Source organism: Lactuca serriola, chromosome 4 (genome assembly GCF_051521515.1).
Source record: "Lactuca serriola cultivar US96UC23 chromosome 4, Lser_US96UC23_V15, whole genome shotgun sequence".
Taxonomy (NCBI): Eukaryota; Viridiplantae; Streptophyta; class Magnoliopsida; order Asterales; family Asteraceae; genus Lactuca; species Lactuca serriola.
In genome coordinates, this window is record NC_136411.1 from 222376265 (window position 1) to 222395294 (window position 19030).

Below are 19030 nucleotides of genomic sequence, written 5' to 3' on the forward strand. Positions count from 1 at the left end.
TATTTCCTAACACCCGATTCTTGAATATACTAGGCTTAGAACACTCAAACAGACTCTAAACAGTGCTAAAAGATAGCAGAAACAAGTCTGACTTTGATTGAATTGAATGATTTTACAAGATAGAAATTTCGGGTTGTCACATCATCTTCCTCTGATCGGGCTTTTGTTAACGGTAGTTGAAAGTGCATTCTTAGTAATCTACAACCTCAATCTAACAATCGCCAAACAATACCTTACTGATTCACTTCCAGCTTCTTATCTTCTTGTTATAGTTTTGGTTGTTGAGAATGAAAGGCATTCTCGACTCCAATTTCATCATCATATTTACCTAGAGTCTACTCTTAGTTATCAACACATGAAGAAACCTCAGAGACAAAGTCTAGAATTTGCTTATCGAATGCATCCTCTCTCCTTCAATGCACTTTGACTTACAAGTAAGTATTTCACTTATGACTTTGTTATTTGATACTAGAAAATCATGGAGAAATCTTACTACATAAGTGCAACCAAAGAACTAGTTACATAGGTGTTTCTCAGGTTAAAATTATGCATGTAACCTTTTGAAAAAAAGACCTATTCATACCCCTTAGGTGCATATCATTCTCTTAAGGCTACTTTTGGAATTTGCATCACAAACCAATTCATATTTTCAAGTGTTCATTGTTCTTGATATGAGTATAATCTCAATTCTCAAGCTAATTAAGGTCGTTTCTACATATGTGAGTTTTTTTGCCACTTTAAGACATGCTTTGGCAATAGATTTTGTTGCACTTATTAATAAATTATTCTTCAACCTCATTCTGAGTGTTTATATAATCTATACACACTTTCTTTTTCACTTCCCTTTAATCTCCCATTTAGCTGTTGTTAAAGTTCTAAAGTTATGCATGTAACTTGCAATTCAGAGTAGGTACTTTTCCTTCACATTTGGAAAAAAGAGAGTCCTTCAACTTCAAAGTTTCTGCTTCGGTGACAACAGGTCCACCTTTCATCCAACTTTTTCACACATAGTTTACATGTTTTCTATTCGCCTATTTCATTTCTTCTTTTTTCCTGTTTATCACTTTATCAGATATTTCAACACCCGAACTCCCTGTCCCACCTTCAGTTGTCAAGGGTGACACTTGATCAATCCATAAATTTGGTGGCACATGTGTGGGAACTTCTGAAAGAATCTATAATGGTGCCAAGATTGTTACAGAAGACAATTCTGAAAGAAAACTGGTTGTTGTGTATGCAATGTCTAAAGTTACAGATATGATGTATGATCTTATTGAAAAAGCACAATCGCGTGATGATTCATATGAATTGGCACTTGATGTTGTTTTTGAAAAACACAAGGCAACTGCACTTGATCTACTTGATGGGGTGGAGCTTGCTAGTTTCTTGTCTATTTTGAGCATTGACATCAGTAATCTGAAAGCAATGGTACGTGCTATTTATATAGGTTTTTTCTTTTTTTACCTAGTTTGCTAATTTCCTTTCTTTTTGTGTTCAAAAATTGTTTAATAATAATTTTTTAGTTGTTCAGCTGGACACGTGACAAAATCTTTTTCCGATTTTGTTGTTGGTCATAGAGAGTTATGGTCTGCTCAGATATTGTCATATGTCCTCAGAAAGGTGAGGTTTATTTTTATTTTTATATTATTTTTATTTTTTCTGTTGAATATACTTGAAATATAAGAGGGGTGTTGGCAGAATGCTTTTAGAAGGAACAAAATCTGTCCAAAAAAATTGGAATATGAAGGAATTGTAACCTATGACACATTTGGAAGGCAAGAAATGGAATGAATGTAATAATAAGAACCGAATCATTTCTAAAGTTTTACTTATAGCTGAAGTTTTCATTATATCTAAGGATAATTACAAAAAATGACCAAAATTGGTTGGCCCATTTAATAATCTGCCACCTTTTTGGCCAATATAAAAAAAGACCTCTTATTTCAAAGAGACATTTGTGGAATTTTTAAAATTTTGCGAAATTACTTTTACTTACAAAAGCTACAAGATCCCTTTTTAAGAAAAAGTTGTTTTCGATTTTTATTATATGAAATGGTATCACCATTTTGTAAATTATGATACATTTCACAAAATATGATTCTTTAAATTTTCTTTTGAAGTGTTGGTGTTTTTTTTGTGGTGGGGACGATTTATAAAACGATATCTCAATTCACAAAATCTATATTGCAAAATGAGTGGTCATTTTGCTACAAGGATCAAAAAGGTGGTAAATTTGTTATAGGAACCCTACCATTTTAGTCCTTTTGTGATTATCACCTAAGGGCATTTTGGTCTTTCAATAAAAGAAGGAAAAATAATTGAATTCCTTCCACCCACCCCTCAGAATGTTCAGATCCATTGAACATAGAATTTAAACGAAATCAACAGAATCGATTTCCGTTGCCATGGAATGGAATCTTGAATTCCATTTCCATAATTCCATCAAACACTAGTACAGAAAAGACCTACGGTCACATTTTCCAAAAAACAGCCTGTAACACTTTTTATTAAAAGTGTGGCCAAAGGTCACTAAAAAAATTTAAAGCCTGTTTTTGGATACATTTAAATTAGTTTGTGTGGCCATTATATAGATAATCAAAACTTTAACCACAGTTAATTATACCAAATGTGACAAATATTAGTCACAATCGAACACTAAGGCCATATGTCTCAATCAACCACAGGTATCGATTAAGATTGTCATACTTTTTTATGAGAGACAATAGATAAACGTATTGTGACATGAGTCAGTTGTATGTGTGTCTACAACCCAGTTCCTTTTTAGCCACATAACAGACAAAGTAGCTAAAAGGTGATACATATGGTCACACTAAATATTTTTATGTCGAAAGGGCGGTTTTGTACTAGGTGTACTTATTAAACGCAATAAAACAAATTATTATTGGTTGTTTATGGTCATGTACCTTTTATTATGTGTGTCAAAATATGATGAATTGGCTTTGAGAAGAAACAAATATTATGAGTGTAGGTAGCATTTAGTTATAATTACAGTTATTATATGTGTCTATATGTAAATATAGTTATAAAAGAACAATAATGTCTAATCAGTAACATAACAAATGTGATTACGGTTTAAATTTTTACATGCCCCTGAAAGTAAACAAGCTCTGTACTAAAAGAAGAAGTGTATGACTATCAATATTTCATTGTCAGAGTTTAATTCTTATACCTGTCAAAAAATGAAGAATTTATATGATAAAAGAAAATAAAATATGACCATAAGTACTTTTTTGTCACTGATACTCAATGTTTAATAGTTAAACTCCATGCACCTTTCTAAAATAGTCAAAATAAATATAAAGATGGGAAATAAATTACAAAGAGATAAATTACAAAGAACTGAGAAAAAATATAAATTTATATAATTTGAATAGGAAATAAATTTTATCAAATAAAAATGCCAACAAAAAACTGAGAATAATACGATTACAAGGAAATAAATATAATGTACAATCTTATAAATAGATCTCACAACCATTTTGTTAAAAAAACAGTTCAATAATAAGAGTATTATTGTCATTTTATGCCAAAACACCAATCAGATAGAGAATTTCCAATTCAAAACAGACATCAACCAATTCACAATATTTCCTAAGGAGAACCAGTAGCTACTAGTCTGTAGTTCCAAGCAAATTTCCAAGAAACCTTTTTTCTCATTTAGGCAACTAAGTTTGGTGTTTCAAGCATCAGACAACAAAATGCAAATTATGACTTTTAATGCATGAACTTTGAGAGCCTGAAGGCAATGGAAAGAAATTGTTAGGACTGTGAAGACCTGTATAAGCCCAACGGAAAATCAATAATTTAACACAAAAATTGATAAATGAGAAAAAACTTGAAATACAAAGTTGTAAATAAGCAAGGTACTGTTTTTATTTTCTGTTTTACTAGCTAATCATATCGAGAAAATGACCACAATGGTCATTTTGACGAACAGGTCAAACAACATCCTAAGTAGTCAAAATGACAAAACCAGTCCCAATGGAAAACTTTGGACCTAAATTCTGAAGTACTAAATGACCAAAATCCTGATTTTTTTATTAACCTGTATAAAATGAGCAAATTGTCCATTTTGTTAATCACAACTTACGACTGGTGATGATGATCTTAAATACAATGAAGTAACATTTGACGTGGTTTTATGAACTTTTTTGGAGTCCAGGGTATATAGGATACCTAAATAGTGATCTTTTGTCTTTCAATGAAGTAACATTTCACTGGGTAATATCATCGACCACTTTGTAAGAAACTAATATAATACTATCGTCTACCTATAACGAAATTTTAGATATTTGACAAAACCAAAGCAAAGCAATATTAAGATGAAGTCAAATCAAGGCCGTGCTCACACAAGTAATTACTCAAACGAAAGAATATATATATAAAAAATTAAATCGGGGATTAAGAAGGGGTCGGTATGGAAGTGATCAACAAATCAGGTTATATAGGAAACTAAAATTAGGAGGGCATTCATGTATATTTTTGGAAAGTGATGAACTGAAGTTTGATTTTATGAAAATTGGGATTGAGGGAATTGAATTTCAAGAGTAGATTGTAATTCATAAGCGCCCAATATCCCTCTTGTATTTTCGTTTACGACTACAATATACACATCAACGATTTGAAAAAACTTTAGTGGCAGATAGAGTCACCAGCGGTGGAAAGTGCACACGGGAGAGAAAGTCGGCTTGGAGCATGAAGGAGTTAAGTAGATTAAAGCACGATGGAGGGATTTTAGGGGTGGGTGGAATTAAGTTTGTTCAAGGGAAAATTTAAGTCAATTTTTGGATTAAGCGGGAAGCGATGCAAATGGATGTGATTAAATAAGGTAAAACAGATTTGAAAATTAAAAAATAAAATGTCAGTTTATTAATTTTTATTGATTTTATAAATGAGATAAATCACAATATACATTTCGTGGTATATATTATAATTTATTATATGACATAATTTTATGATTTTTAGTAACATTTATTAATATAAATGACTATTTTACTAGTATTTATCATTGTGATGACATAAATGCAAAATGTTCATTCCTTATGTCCAAAGCCATAAACCTAGCACTTTAGGTCAATCTTAGTAAAATAAAATTTTGAAATAATAAAACATAACTAAAATCAATCAATAAATATAATAAAATAGATATTGATAATAAATGTAGTGGTAAAAATCAAATAGAAGTTTATTAATTAGAGTCGAATTTATTAAATCATGTTAGAAGGATTGAAGCTGCTCGTTTATGAAAGTTGAAATTTGATTCTTGTTGACCAAATATGACTTGAATCTTATATAATATGTTGGGTTTCCAACCCCATGTTGGTTTGAGGTCGGGGTTTCAAACCCGGTAAAGCACAATATGTGTGCCTCTTGCAAATATGCCCTATGTGTGTGGGAATTTTCCCTGGAAATCCCATCGGGGGTTGGGTTTGCCCGCTTTGCGGATCTCAAACTCAGGGTCTACTCTGGAATATTGGGTAGAGGCTTCAGTCATATCATTTTCCGTTTCCAAAAAAAAAACTAATAATGGACGAATTATGATAATAACCAATAGTAAGGGAAATATTTAAGTGAGCGTTCTCCCATATCAGAGAGAGAGAGAGAGAGAGAGAGAGAGAGACTTCAATATGGGGAGAACTCTATGATCAACCATTGAAGCTTGAAATAGGAGTCTGGGTTAATTTTTTAAAGAACCAAGTTAGGGGAGGAGAACTAAAAGTCAAGATCAAGTTTGGAAGGTGAATCTATTCTTATCCTTCTATGAATGGCGATCTAGGGTTTGGTCTTATGGAATATGGCTTGTGACTTATGGCTTACGGCTTATGGTTTGTGGCTTAATACATAAGGGTCATGATTTGTGGTGTATTGCTTTTGACTTATGACTTATGGCTTATGGATTAATGTATATGGCTTAGGGCTTAGGTTTATAGCTTATGGATTTAGGGTTTATGGCCTATAACTTAGAGCTTAGAACATAATTAGGCTTATAACTTATGGTTTATGCTTATTGCTTAGAGCTTAGGTATTAAGGTGTATGGCTTATGTGTCATTGCATATGGTTTACAAATTATACCTTATGAATTATTACTTGTGGCTCATGGCTTATGTGTTATGGTTATAGCTTAAGTATTATGGAATATGGAATATGGCTAAGGACATAAGGTATACGGTTTGAAACTTATGGGTTCTAACTTGGGATTTAAGGCCTATAGTTTAGAGTTTAGGGATTAAGGCATATGGTTTAAGGCTTATGGATTGTATCTTGTGGTTTATAGCTTATGGCTTATAACTTATTGCTAATGGGTTATGGCTTATAGGTTTAATTATTGTTTGATAATAAAACATATTATTTAATTTTTATGTAAGACCGTTGAAAACTATATTGACTTGTAATATATATATTGTAAAAATAAATTGGTATGATTCGTGTTGTTCTCTTAGATATTTTAGTTATATTGTGTAATCTTCTAGCATTGCTTTTATAAAATTTCACATTTAAAAAAACATAATTACAAATAGATAGATATATTAATATATTTATTTAAAATTATATTATTTTATACATTTTTACAAAATCATTTTCCCTCCATGTTTATTTTCCCCAAAATTTGAGCTTCTATAAAATTTCATTTCACCACTTTAAACACTTAAGCATTTAGCACTAATTACCTAAAGCCCAACAGACTCTTATTGTCTCAATCTTAGATTCACGAGCACACCTCTCATCGTATCGCCATTCATTGTTTCGCTCCATGTTTATTGTCGTCGCTATCATCGGCTGTCTACTGCCGCCATCTCCGACCTTCAACTATTGCTATCACAGACTCTAAAGCCTAATGTCTCCTCTTCCCGTCATTCTTCTCGTTGACCCTGCTCATCAATATTTAATGTTCACCATCGTCGCCATGTTCATTTCCATCTCTAGACGACACCTACTGACAAAGTTGGATACAATCTATCACTGATTACTGATATGCGTTTGAGGAATGACGAATGAGATGGACTAAGGAAACAAAAAGCATGGCCGCCAACATCTTGAGAAACCAATCGTCGACTGCCAAGATCGAGGAGACTAGAGACGCCGATGTCTCTTTTATCGATTCCGTCTGATTGTTAGAACTATCAGGTAACTTCATCATTCTCAACCTATCATTATAATTTCTCTACTTCTCTGTAACTCTTCTAAACCTACTTGTTAATGCCAGCTGATTCTTTACTTTGCATACTAATCTGGGATTTCTCTACTATAAACTTCCTGGTATTGTGATTTCTGAAGAATAAAGTGATAGGATCACTGAAAATCTGAGGAATTTTGGTGTTTTTGAGTTCCAGTTTGGTTTTGGGTAAGTTAGGAGTTCTGAATTTTCATTCTCTGGTTCATAATTTCTGATCTTGTCGATTTCTTAGCTTCATAGTTTCTATAATTCTCTTTTCTTTTCTCATTTTCTGTACTTCTCATTCTATTTTCTGAGTTCTGAGTTCTGAATTCTGATATTGAGTTTGTTTTTTTATCTAATTTATGAATAACAGGTAACTAGTAGCCTAAAGTCAGAAGAAGTTGATATTTTTTTTATTTCTGAATAGTAAATAACAGACTACTGGTCATCGAATTCAGGTTGTATCTCTTTTCTGTTTTTTTTATCTGATTTCTAGTCCATTTTATGTCTGTTTTTTTTCTCATTCCAATTTCTAATTTTTGTTTAGTTTATTTGTTTTTCTGTTTCAGGAGTTGGACTCTTCGATTTCTTTTATGTTGTTTTAGGTTTCATTCTGAGTTTTTAGAGGCAATAGAAGGTATAGTTTTCTTTCATTGTCTTATATGGTTTTTTTTTCTTATGCTATCATTGAGCTTGAATCATTTGTGTTGCTGATTTCGTTATAGTTTCTTCTAAGGAACTATATCTAATATGGTAACTATTAATTACAATTACTCTAATTTAATCATTCTTCCTTAAACTAATAATTCAAAACCAACTTATCCATCTTTCTTGAATAGGCGAATGAACTATCAAGACCATCTTTTTCATAGGTTGGTCTATGTTTACAGTTTATAAATTAATCCACTATTTTTTGGGTTTTTGTAAGTGTATGCTAATGGAGCATCATTTGATAGGGTTAGAGAACAAATTACATCATTGTTGTGCATTTTTTTGTTGTGATAATGATAAAACTAGGTAGAAAGATTGTATATTAAAACTGGAGAATTCACAACAATTGAGGAGGCATATAAATTTTTGTTCCATGACCAAAATACCTTGTGCAAGCCGATTCAAAGGTATGTTTATGTAAACTTCTTTGTGCATTACACTTTTTTTTCTTCATAAACTAGCATGCTAAGTTTTTAATGAACTCATTTTTTGTTTCAATGTTGTTGGTATAGGTACCAAATATTATATCACATCAAGACCATCAACTTCAAAACTCAAAGAAAAGGAAACCAACTTACATATCATCTGATACCCTTCTCAAGAAGACATGGAGCAATACCAATAAGATGAATTCCTAGTTATATCTAGGTTTCAGTTTACGTTGTGTTTGCTTTTTTAACCATAAGTTAAATACTTGCAATTAGTACAATTTTCTTTTTTTTGGTATTTTAATTAGGAATTTAATGTACGGATTTGGATTTCAGTTATTAGTAATATCAAATTATGAATTTTGATATTGTTTCATATTGTTGGGTTTGGTTACTTAAATTTAAATTATTTTGATGTGTCTACAATGTAGAAAAAGTAACAATAAAAATTGAATTATTGTGGCTTTAATATAAATTTGGCTATGTTTTATAGGTTTTTAATGTCTCTAAAAATTATGCAATGGTTACTTTATATTACTTTTTAACGTGTGTCTAAATAGTTAACAATAGCCATAATATACAAGAATTATGAGTCTATAGTTGTTTTAAAATGATGTTTATTCTAAATTTTTTTGTGACTAAGTTAAACAATAACAACATGAAAAACAATTTATGTGACAAATAAATACTATAATTGATTGTTGTTGAGAATTAATACTAGCAAATCGTCACTTACATCATTAATTATATGTGTCCATTTACCGAACATTGACATGTTCACCATAATTATATGTGTCTAAAATATACCCAATATTCTTAATACGATACCGAATAGTCCTTAATTTTAACAAAATGTGTGTCTTTATAATACTTATGATTGTATTTCACTTAATTGTGTGTCTCTATACGATAGGCTATAGTCACAAATATTGATTGTTTTTTGTGACTAATTATTAGCAATTTGCCACTTATGGAATTAATTATATGTGGCCATTTAGCAAACATGGTCGTGCTCACCATAATTACATGTATACAAAAGATACACAATACTCTTAATAAAATTTAAACAATGTGACAATATAAAAGAAAACAACTACACTAAAACATCATGAATGTCGCACGTTGGTGATATATAGTCACCACAGTTACTAAATCAATGTGTCTACTGACGGTTTAACGCTACAATATTGGATATTTAAGGAAAAAAATTTCGTACACATTTACCACAATTTTATAATACGGCAATATATTTTCATATCATACAGACACTACATTTTAAAGTGACCATAAGACCCATACGATGGCGTCACCTTCCGTCACACTTTCAGTGAAAAAATAAAATATCACTATACGCATATGGTCACAATTTTTTGGTGTGACTGTAAGTCATTTTTCTTGTAGTGAAAATCTCTATTTTAAAAAAAAATATTTCTTCCTCTATCAGGGTGGGGTAGATTGTAATTGGATGGACACAAGGGATGTCCTAATTGTGACACCTACTGGAGCTAATCAAGTTGACCCTGATTACACTGAGTCAGAAAAAAGACTTGAGAAGTGGTGTTCACAAAATCCTTCAAAGGCGGTTGTTGCTACTAGTTTTATAGCTAGAAGCCCTTAAAATATCCCCACAACTTAAAAAATAGATGGAAGTGATTTTTCTGCTGCTATCATGGGTGCTTTATTTAGGGCTCACCAAGTCACCATTTGGACAGATGTTGATGGTGTCTATAGTGAAGAACCTAGAAAAGGTCAGAATATTTTTACTTTTTTATTCAGAATAATAAAATCGCTTCAAATGTTTCTCAAGAACAAACAAAATCTTTTGCAGCTAGTGAGGCTGTGATTTTGAATAAATTGTCTTATCAAGAGGCATGGGAAATGGTAAAAACTTATTCTTCTCTTTTAGTTTTATAATCATACCCTTTTTGGGTCTTCTTAGAAGCTGTTTCTATTTGACCTTATGTGCTTAATGTGTTCAGACACTAATTCTTTACCTATCTGCCCTTCTTTTTTCTCTTCTGGTGACATCATTACTAGTTTTTCCATACATGACTTAATGTGAAAAAAAGGACACAACTACCCGTTAACTTTGTTTATAACTTGGATGATGCAGTCATGTTTTGGGGCAAATGTTTTACATCCAAGAACTATCATTCCATCGATGCGATTTGACATTCCCATTGTTATAAAAAACATCTTCAACCTATCTGCACAAGGAACAAAGATTTCAAGGTCACCTATTAATGAAATTGAAGACCAAAAGAATTTGGTAACATATGTAAAAGGTTTTGCAACCATAGACAATTTGGCCCTTGTCAATGTTGAGGGGTGAGTTTTTCTTGCATTTTGTGTCCACTTCATCATTTTTTGTTTACTATTTATTTATTTATTGATTTTTACATCATAATTGGAATGGCTGGTGTTCCGGGTATAGCAAGTGCAAATTTTGGTGCTGTAAAATATGTTGGAGCTAAGCTCATCATGATTTCTTAGGTATTTATCTCCCTCTACTAAAACATAACAAAGGTATTTTGGTCTTTTTTAATGAAAAAAAGAATGAATATAATCCCTTCCTCCCATCCCTAGGAATAGTGAAATTCATTTTTGTGACAGGTGGCAGTGATTCCAAACTGTAGCATTCTTGCAGCAGTTTGTCAGAAAATGGCAAGTACTCTAGGTGTTCGTGCAACTCTATTCAATGCACTTGTAAAGGTAACACCTTTTTTAATTTAAGTCATACATATAGATTATAATATAACATGATATTTATTCATTAAATGTTGAAATTCAGACTAATATTAATGTGAGAGCTACAGCACAAGGGTGCTCTGAGTACAACATCAATAGTTGTGGGTATTATTGGGCCTGGGCTTATTGGTGCTACTTTACTTAATCAGCTTAGAGAACAGGTATATTTTATATTTTATATTTTATATTTTATATTTTAACTTTAAGTGCTTAACATTGTTTTTTTTAAGGTTTTTTCATTCTGAAAATAACAATGAAAGAGCTTCTTACTTATAATGAGAGCTTTTTCAACAAACGACTTTCTTTTAGATTGTAAAATTGAAAGCTGGGCCAACTTTTTTTATTCTTTTAGTTTAGTGTTAATCTAAAAAAAAAGCATTATGTTTTGTGTTTTTTTTTCCGGACTAAACCTTAAATTTTTTTTTGGCCTCAAAAAAAATATTGTATTTTTTATGTTTTCGGAAAAAGCCCTCAACTTTGTATATTTTTTTTTACGAAAAAAACCTTTGACCTTTCAAATGGTTCGAAATAAACCCTCAACTTTTTTAGTTTTTCCTGAAAAAACCCTCACATTTTACCATTTTTTGGCAAAAACGACTAAAAGGGTCAAATCAAGAAAAATGAAAAAAATACAAAGTTTTTTTAAGTAAAAAAAATTTGAGGTTTAATCCAGAAAAACTACAAAATATAAGGTATTTTTTGAAATTAATCATTTAGTTTATTAATTAAAATAGAATAGAAGTTGTTATTTAGTTTTACGTAGTGTCAAATAGATATATTTGATATTAGAAATGTAAAAAATGTATTTTTAAAGTTTAGATAAATGTAAAGAAGAGAAAGTTCGAAATTTGGCGACACTTTGAAATATATTAATATTAATAATTAAAATTCTTGTAGCACTCATTTATAATTCTAAATTAATGAATTTAAAACGTTTATGTCATTCTAATATTTTTGTCCTATAAATAAACCACCACCGCATATGTAAAAAAATTACACACTATTTAGTTACTTGAATTATATTGATTTGTATAGAAAACTAAATTGACCGGACTCATAAACAATCTTACTAAAAAAGGGTTACTATAGTAGAAATATGCTAAGTTGGCGCTGATGTGACACATTTATAACTTACATCTTTTCAGGCAGCAGTGCTAAAAGAAAAATCCAACACAGATTTACGTTTGATGGGTATCCTTGGACCATCTCCTTCAATTTTCTAACTCGATGTTCGAATCCTATCACAGAACCCTTCAGCGACAGAATCCTACCAGATGAACGACTTGAATCCTCTTTCATTATACTCATTATCACTTTCTGATCTCGTACCATCACTAACTGAACATCAAACCAAAAGAATTCCAACATCTATTTATTTAAAGCATCAAATTCAAACATGTAAGTGTATCTCTTGTCTAAATTCCATTTGACACGCTTGCATTTCATAATTAGGGTTTTTACGCCTATTGATATAGATTTAAGTTATCTTTTCACCTTCAAGCTTCTGATTGAGGCTACGCTTTATCTTTTCTTTGTATCGTAATTTTGTAATCAACAAGAACAAATGTTTCTTTTTCTACCGGCTTCAAGATTGCATTTGGGAAAAAAAATTAAGGCTTGGTGATGTAAACAAGGTGTTTCTTTTTCTGCCCGCCTAGTGTTTGATGAAATGCCTAAATGAGTTTTTCAAGAGTTGTTGCCAATTTTCGACTCCAACTGATGTAGAGATTCTATCCGGTGTGGGTTCCATTGTGCACACTCCAGCCTTTTGTTGGAGTGTCACTTTTTCTTTTGGGTTAGTGCTTCTAATTTCGGGTCTCACCTTGAGGCTTAAATAAACTTTATTTGTTGGTTTATGGTGTCCTCTCATTCCTTTGAGAGCAGGGCTTGGTCGTGTCCTTTTCGGGGGTTTCACTGTTGCCCAAATGGCATTGTTGGAAGTAAAGGGATTTCTCGTATGATATCTCATCTCAAGAGCTTACACCTCCATACAGATGAACGCAGAGCTGTGTTATGGGAGGCTATTACTTCTAACATTGGATTGTTTATTTCTGTGGCAGCAACTTTGAAGGAGTTTGGTCAATGGATATGTGGGGATTGCATGAAGCTTCATGCCCTGAGTCGTTCATGTCACTACCCGGGTGGCTTGATTAAGTTTATGGACGGGACTGATGACATGAGCATGCATATTGTTGGCATTCCAAAGCGGGTACCCAACAAACCGGAAACCAACCTCAATGATGGGTTGGTGATGGATGCTCAACTACTTGATTATGTTTTTAAGCTGCCTATCACCACTATCAAAAGCATCCCTCATAAATCTCGTATGACTTTCTCTCAGGCTTTGAAAGCAGACCTTTCCAAGGTAGTTGCTCATCCCGGATCCGTTGAAGCGTGGGTTGCTTTGTGAATTCTTCCTAGGTATACTCTTCACGTGTTCAGGCCCAAGAACAGGCAAGAAAGTAGGTCTGGCAATAGGAAGTCTTTGCAACATCGTAATATCTTGAGTGCTTTAACTACTTGGGGGACTAAAGACGGTATCACCAAGCTAGTTAAAAACTTAGTTGACAATGCAATTCTGGAGCAACAAGATAAAAAAGAAGAGTACATTCAGGAGAAAAGAACACTTGGCAGCACCAATGTCAGACAATGTCTTTGTAAGGTTGCCGATGGACAATTTACAATAGCAATGAAAGTTTTATGTTCTTCGGGGGTTGCTCCATTTGGGGCTGATACCACGAAGACATTAGAGGATAAGCATCCATACAAGACACCGCCTTCCATGCCCAACACCATATTTTCAGAACCTCCTCTGGTAGTGGATGTTGACAATGTCCTTGGGGGAATTAAATCCTTCCCTAAAGGTACCTCGTGTGGGAGGGACGGGTTAAGAGCTCAACACATTTTAGATGCCCTTTGTGGAGAAGGTTCAGCTATAGCCAAAGACTTCCTACGTGCTATTACATCTGTGGTTAATCTATGGCTAGGGGGAAGATGCCCTTCGAGCATGGCCGAATTTGTTGCCTCTACTCCTCTCACGCCGCTCTTAAAACCTGACAAGGGAATACGACCTACTGTAGTAGGTACTATATGGAGACATTTGGTTTCCAAATTAGCCATGAAAGGGGTCGGTAAAGAAATGGCCAAATATCTCAATGATTTTCAGTTCGGAGTAGGGGTGTCGGGTAGCGCTGAGGCCGTTTTACATAGCGCCAATAGGTTGTTTAGTGAATGCCACAATGAAAAATCTCTCTCCATGCTTACCGTGGACTTCTCTAATGCCTTTAACCTTGTTGACAGATCCACATTACTTCATGAGGTCAGATTGAGGTGTCCCTCTATTTCCTTGTGGGTAGAATTCCTATATGGTCAAGCAGCAAGGTTACATCTAGGCAACACACATATTCGGTCTTCTACTAGGGTTCAGCAAGGAGACCCCTTGGGACCACTTCTTTTTGCCATTGTGTTGCACCCGCTCTTGCATAAGATTAGAAACAATTGGAAGTTTTTTCTCCATGCATGATACTTGGATGATTGCACACTTATCGGAGATTCAGAGGAGGTGGCCAAAGCATTGGACATCATTACGATGATTGGCCCAAAATTGGGCCTTCAGCTGAATATCAAGAAAACCGAGCTCTTTTGGCCCTCATGTGATGGTAAGAAGTTACGAGAGGGGCTATTTCCGTCGGACATCAGGAGGCCGCCTTTGGGGGTGAAACTTCTTAGGGGAGCTGTTAGTAGAGATGTTAGTTTCATTCGCAGCTTAGCCATAAAGAGAGCCAAAAACGCTGTGAATTTGATGTGACTTCTTCCACAATTGTCTGACCCCTAGAGTGAGCTCATTCTTCTTTGGTCTTGTATGGGTATTGCCAAGCTTTTCTTTCGGTTGAGGACATGCCAACCCGTTCACATGGAGGAGACAGCAATATTCTTTGACAATGGATTGCGTGGGGCGATTGAGGAAATTATGGTTTGTGGGGCCCTTTCTTTGCTGACATACAATGTCGAATTGCTTCCTTACCCATTAGGTTTGGGGGTTTGGGTTTATACTCGGTAGTAAAGGCTACCTCCTATGCTTTTGTTGCCTTAAGGGCCCAATCTTGGGTATTGCAAGACCACATCTTACGGGATAACAGTATACATTTTGTTGCCTTAAGGGCCCAATCTTGGGTATTGCAAGACCACATCTTACGGGATAACGGTCTACATGGTATGGATTCAGATTATGATTGTGCCTTCGCTTCCCTTCGCAACATGTCACACCCCAAAACCATTGAACGACGGAAACGTTCTGGGGCGGAGGACGTCATGTACAGTATCACAACAATGAAAAGTAGTAAACAAGCAACAACATCATCCATTGCATTAATAATATAATTTTAATACAAGTGTGTTCTGACAAATTATGATAAACACTAAAGTATAAATCAAAATGAAAGATGAGTCTTGAAAGAGCTCCATCTTCTCTAAACCTTGCATCGGTACCTGTCTAATGTTGACCTGAAGATACAAGTTATTTTGAAAGAGAGTATCAGCTTTAAAGCAGGTGAGATCATAAGTATTTTAGTGTCTTAATTTGTATGTAAGTATTTGTATGTATTTAAAATGTAAGTATTTGTATATATATGAACTGTAAATATGAAAACGTTTTGAACATCCTAGAAAACCATATATTTCCTACTAAAAGTAACCTTCTACCAAGGCATCTAGTATCTGTGTGTGTGTGTGTGTGTCTCTTGTAAGAGTGTGTATTTTCCCAAATTTGACTATCATTAATCAAAAATATAGTTTCTACATTACCGTGCATCGTATGAATGTTCACGAAGTGAATGTAATGGGAAAATGAAATAGTACTATAGTGTAGTATCGAACTACAACCGTACTAATTACCTTAAGTCTATGGTAATTTTGTAAGAACTGTAGTATTTGTAAAAAGTGACTACTTCTGTACTAGTATTGCCTTATTTGAGGGATAAGGCATAATGTGATGGATAGATCCCAGGCTAGACGCTCCGCTGTCAAAGGGATTTTGGGACCTATACACGACCCCTGCATATCTGCAAGTTGTGAACATCCACATTACTATGATCACTTATACCCAATATAACTATCACAATGCGTTGTGATTCATTGGTATAGTTAGATCCTGAAATCGTTCCATGCTATAGCACCTTGTGATGTTTGTTCTATTATCGTATATGTAAACACACTCATGTAAACGTATCTATGTAAACGTACTCATGTAAGCGTAATCATGTAATAGTATAGTAGTGTACTGTAATGTTCTACGTGTGCTAGTTGTACCGTGTGTTCTCTCTCTATCTAGCATCTATGTTTGTTTCTCATCACTATGTATTATGTTTGTTTCTCTTCACTATGTATTATGTTTGTTTCTCTTCACTATGTATTATGTTTGTTTCTCATCACTATGTATTATGTTTGTTTTCTTCACTATGTATTATGACTCATGTATGAACTGACTCTTTGTATGATTCATTGTTCTAGTATTAGTATTAGTATCTTCCTAAACTACCCATATGGTAGCTTACTAGTAATATAACTGGTACGTATGAACATGGAAGTATACCCTTGCTACCCAAGGGTATTGAACTGAATGGAAGAACCATTATGACTATATATGTATACATGAAATATAACTAATAGTTAAACGACCATCGGACGGGTACCCGATACCCCACCAGACCACATCTCAAGCGCGAAAAGGAAATAGGGCGGATAGCCTTGCTAAGTCCTTTAAACATTTCTTATATAACTATACATATATAGGCATGAAATTGACAATATAAAAGCATAAAATAAGTTTTGTAAAACCTTTTGAACATGATTACTATCTAAGAAAAGGTCGACATGATGTCAGCCTATAAAACGGGTTGAAAGCATGCGTTTGATAAAACAATTTAAGTATAAAGAAACATTTGTTTGAAGCACAATTGTAAATGAGTTTGATATGAAACATACAGTATAAAATGAACAGTTTAATAAGGAGTTTTAAACATATAAAATGTTTATGAAAATCATTTGAAGGAAACTGTTTGGTAAAACGGCTAATGAGTAGCAAATCATTTGACTGCTGCTTATTAATCACATGTGATTGATATAATAACTAGCATGATTATACTTGTATCCCCCCTATAAAGCATTTAAAAACATTTAAAACATTGATTAGGGGGTATGAACTCACCTGTAGTAAGTGGTTGGGATGAACGGACTGAAACAGGATGCTAGGTGTCAAGTGAAGTCTTGAACACACTCTATGATCCTAGTTAACATATAATATGACATATATGTATCCAATTAGTCTTTAAAAAACTAATAAACAAAGTCAACACACCCTAGGACATGCTAAACACTTTATACAAGTGTTATAAGTCTCAAGGATTGCATCTAAGTATGGATTGCATCTAAGTGTTGTAGGGTGTGACAACCCGAAATTTCTAACTTACATTCATCATTGTAATTAAAGTTAGCCTCGTTTTGCTATTTTATAATGAAGTTTTGGGTCTAAAAGAGTGCTTAAAGCCTGGTATATTTGAGTTACATGTCGGAGGATGGATTGTTTTGGGAGTAGCATTAGAAAAACGGGCCAAACACACCAAACCCGGTTTGTGCGGCCAGCCAGCCGCACACAGGCCAACCACACACACCTTTAACCGCACACACCCCCTATAAGTACTATCCTTGGTCATTTTGATCATTTCTTACACTCTTGCAAAGCTAGGACTCGAAAATCCTCTCAAGTATCATTCGGAAAGGTAACATCTTTCACCAAGAACACCAAGAACACGAAGAACACCAAGAACACCATGTTTTCTGGCAGCACACGCTTCTGGCAGCACACCTGGCCGCACACCTAGCTGCACACACACATATAGTGTGTATTTTGGCCATACACTCCCTTGTATAGCCTTTTAACCCTTCGTACAAGCATTTATTGTTGTAACACTTCAATATAAGTGTTCACTAGTCCCTAAGGTGGTCCCAATTCATTAATTAGTTGTTCATAATACTAATTATATTCATATATGTGCCAATATATGCTAAATAGGATTCGCGGGTGTACTCAAGTCACCACTTGATACTTAGCAACCGATCCATCATTTTCATCAGAACCACTCACTACAGGTGAGTTCATACCCCTTAATCAAGGTTTTAACTATTTTCAAATGTTATATGGGGGGAGATACAAGTAGAATAATGCTAGTTATTATTTTTATCACATGTGATTAATAATCAACATTCAAATGGTTGGCTACTCATTAGCCGTTTTATCACACAGTTTACTTCAAATGTTTTTCATATAACACTTTATGTGTTTAAAACTCCTTATTACACTGTACATTTTACTCCATATGTTTTATTTCAAACTTACTTACAATTGTGATTCAAACAAATGTTTCCTTATACTAAATTTCTTTTATCAAACCCATGCCTTCAAAACGTTTTATAAATTGACATCAAGTCGATCTTTTCTTAGATAATAATTATGTTCAAAGGTTTTACAAAACTTATTTTATGCTTTTATATTATAAATTGCATGCCTCTATATGTATAGTTATATAAGTAATGATTAAAAAGCTTAGGAAGGCTATCCACCTTGTTTCCTTTTCCTCGATTTGGATGTGGTCTGATAGGATATCGGGTACTCTTCCGAAGGTCGTTTAAATATTAGTTATATATCATGTGTACATATATAGTTATAAAAGGTCCTTCCAGTTCATCCAATGCCCTTGGGTAGCAAGGTTATACATCCATGTTCATACGTCCCAGTTAGATTACTAGTAAACTACCATATGGGTAGTTTAGAAAGATACTAGAACTATTACTAGAACGCGATACTATACAATGAGTCAGTTCATTCATGAGTCAATACTTGCTAGAACATTACAATACCTTACTATACTTGCTAGATAGAGAGCACGTACACTACAGCTAGAACATTAC

The 19030-nt window shown here is 33.6% G+C and overlaps 1 protein-coding gene across 1 annotated transcript in view; it reads left to right on the plus strand.

The window, feature by feature from the left end:
• The first annotated feature begins 1239 nt into the window (after positions 1-1239).
• Positions 1240-19030, plus strand: part of LOC145099198 (bifunctional aspartokinase/homoserine dehydrogenase, chloroplastic-like) — a 37276-nt gene continuing 19485 nt past the window's right edge. The window contains exons 1-11 of the mRNA XM_079036790.1: positions 1240-1447; positions 1532-1620; positions 9762-9899; positions 10094-10198; positions 10297-10338; positions 10431-10586; positions 10931-11029; positions 11134-11226; positions 11326-11377; positions 13126-13459; positions 13508-14284. Of these exons, the coding sequence (XP_078892916.1) occupies positions 1240-1447; positions 1532-1620; positions 9762-9899; positions 10094-10198; positions 10297-10338; positions 10431-10586; positions 10931-11029; positions 11134-11226; positions 11326-11377; positions 13126-13459; positions 13508-14284 (2093 nt within the window). The remainder of the gene's footprint in view (positions 1448-1531; positions 1621-9761; positions 9900-10093; positions 10199-10296; positions 10339-10430; positions 10587-10930; positions 11030-11133; positions 11227-11325; positions 11378-13125; positions 13460-13507; positions 14285-19030) is intronic.